This window comes from Corylus avellana, chromosome ca8, assembly GCF_901000735.1.
Source record: "Corylus avellana chromosome ca8, CavTom2PMs-1.0".
NCBI lineage: Eukaryota > Viridiplantae > Streptophyta > Magnoliopsida > Fagales > Betulaceae > Corylus > Corylus avellana.
In genome coordinates, this window is record NC_081548.1 from 18,396,901 (window position 1) to 18,398,096 (window position 1,196).

The following is a 1,196-nucleotide window of genomic DNA, read 5'->3' on the forward strand; positions in this document are numbered from 1 at the left end:
TGACTTTTAAATCGTCTTGTCATGAATAATAAATTTGTGATTATTTTTCAACCTTAATAACTTGCAATATTATCTTCTACGTACTTAAAAGATTCTAAATTAATTTTATGGGAAGGATCGTGTATTGTGTTTGTGGCAGTGGAGCTATTGTTATTGTGTCTAGTTTAGTTGAATTAACCAAAGCTTTCTATCTAATTTTTAGCTTCATTATTTCTCCAATTATAAATTGCCACATCAAATTGTAAAATTGATCCATTAAATTTAAGAACTGTTAGATAATATTATTTAGTATTCTAGGGTTACTAGGTTTTCCTTTCCTTAGTCTACTAGGTCTGTATTATTCCTTTCCTTATTCTACTAGGTCTGTATTATTCGCCTATATATAGGCCTCTTCTGTACATTATATTTAGTGATTCAATATACAACCTTATTCTCAACATGGTATCAGAGCACAGGTTCTGAATCACCTCAAAATTTTTTTTTGCGGCTAAATATTTTTCCTCCGGCGCCGCCAGTGTTATTCGGCGAATCCTTCTCTCTGATCTTCACGGTTCTCTATCTTCTCCTCGAGGTTTTCAGCTTATCACTATACCGCTTGAAAGCCCGGAAGACAACCGTCCCAGAGCCGCCTCACACATCCATATCGGAGCCCTCACGCGCCGCCACGCGCCGCCCAAAGGCTCGGCAATTCCGCCACTGCCGTCCAGCCACCGGCCGCCACGGTGGTCCGATTGCTTCCCCCAGGTCACCGATCGATAGATCTGCTCCCCAGGATTCCAGAACAGGCCTCAGATCCTCCATAAAACGCTCCACGCGCCGCCACGCGCCGCCAGAAGGTCCGCGCGTCAGATCCACGCGCCAGCGAAAAGACTCCTCCGTTCACGCGTGTACCACACGCGCCATCGCACCCACGTGCCACGCCATTCTGCCACGTCAGCCCTAATTGCCACGTCAGCATAGCCACGTCAGCCCTACGTGCCACGTCATCAGTGCCACGTCAGCCTGTGTGCCACGTCAGCCTGTGTGCCACGTCATCGGTGCCACGTCAGCCTGTGTGCCACGTCATCAGTGCCACGTCAGCCTGTGTGCCACGTCAGCTTGTGTTCCACGTCATCAGTATCAAGTCAGACACTGCCACGTCATTGGTGCCACGTCAGCGTTGACTTTGACCGTTGACAGTTGACTTTTTTGTTGAC

General features: G+C 47.1%; 1 protein-coding gene across 1 annotated transcript in view; it reads right to left on the bottom strand.

The window, feature by feature from the left end:
- Positions 1-903, bottom strand: part of LOC132190974 (glutamate receptor 2.8-like) — a 5,766-nt gene extending 4,863 nt beyond the window's left edge. Inside the window, exons 1-2 of the mRNA XM_059605999.1 lie at positions 892-903; positions 593-761 (exon numbers count right to left, since the gene is read on the bottom strand). Coding sequence (XP_059461982.1) covers positions 593-761; positions 892-903 — 181 coding nt within the window. The remainder of the gene's footprint in view (positions 1-592; positions 762-891) is intronic.
- Positions 904-1,196: the final 293 nt, after the last annotated feature.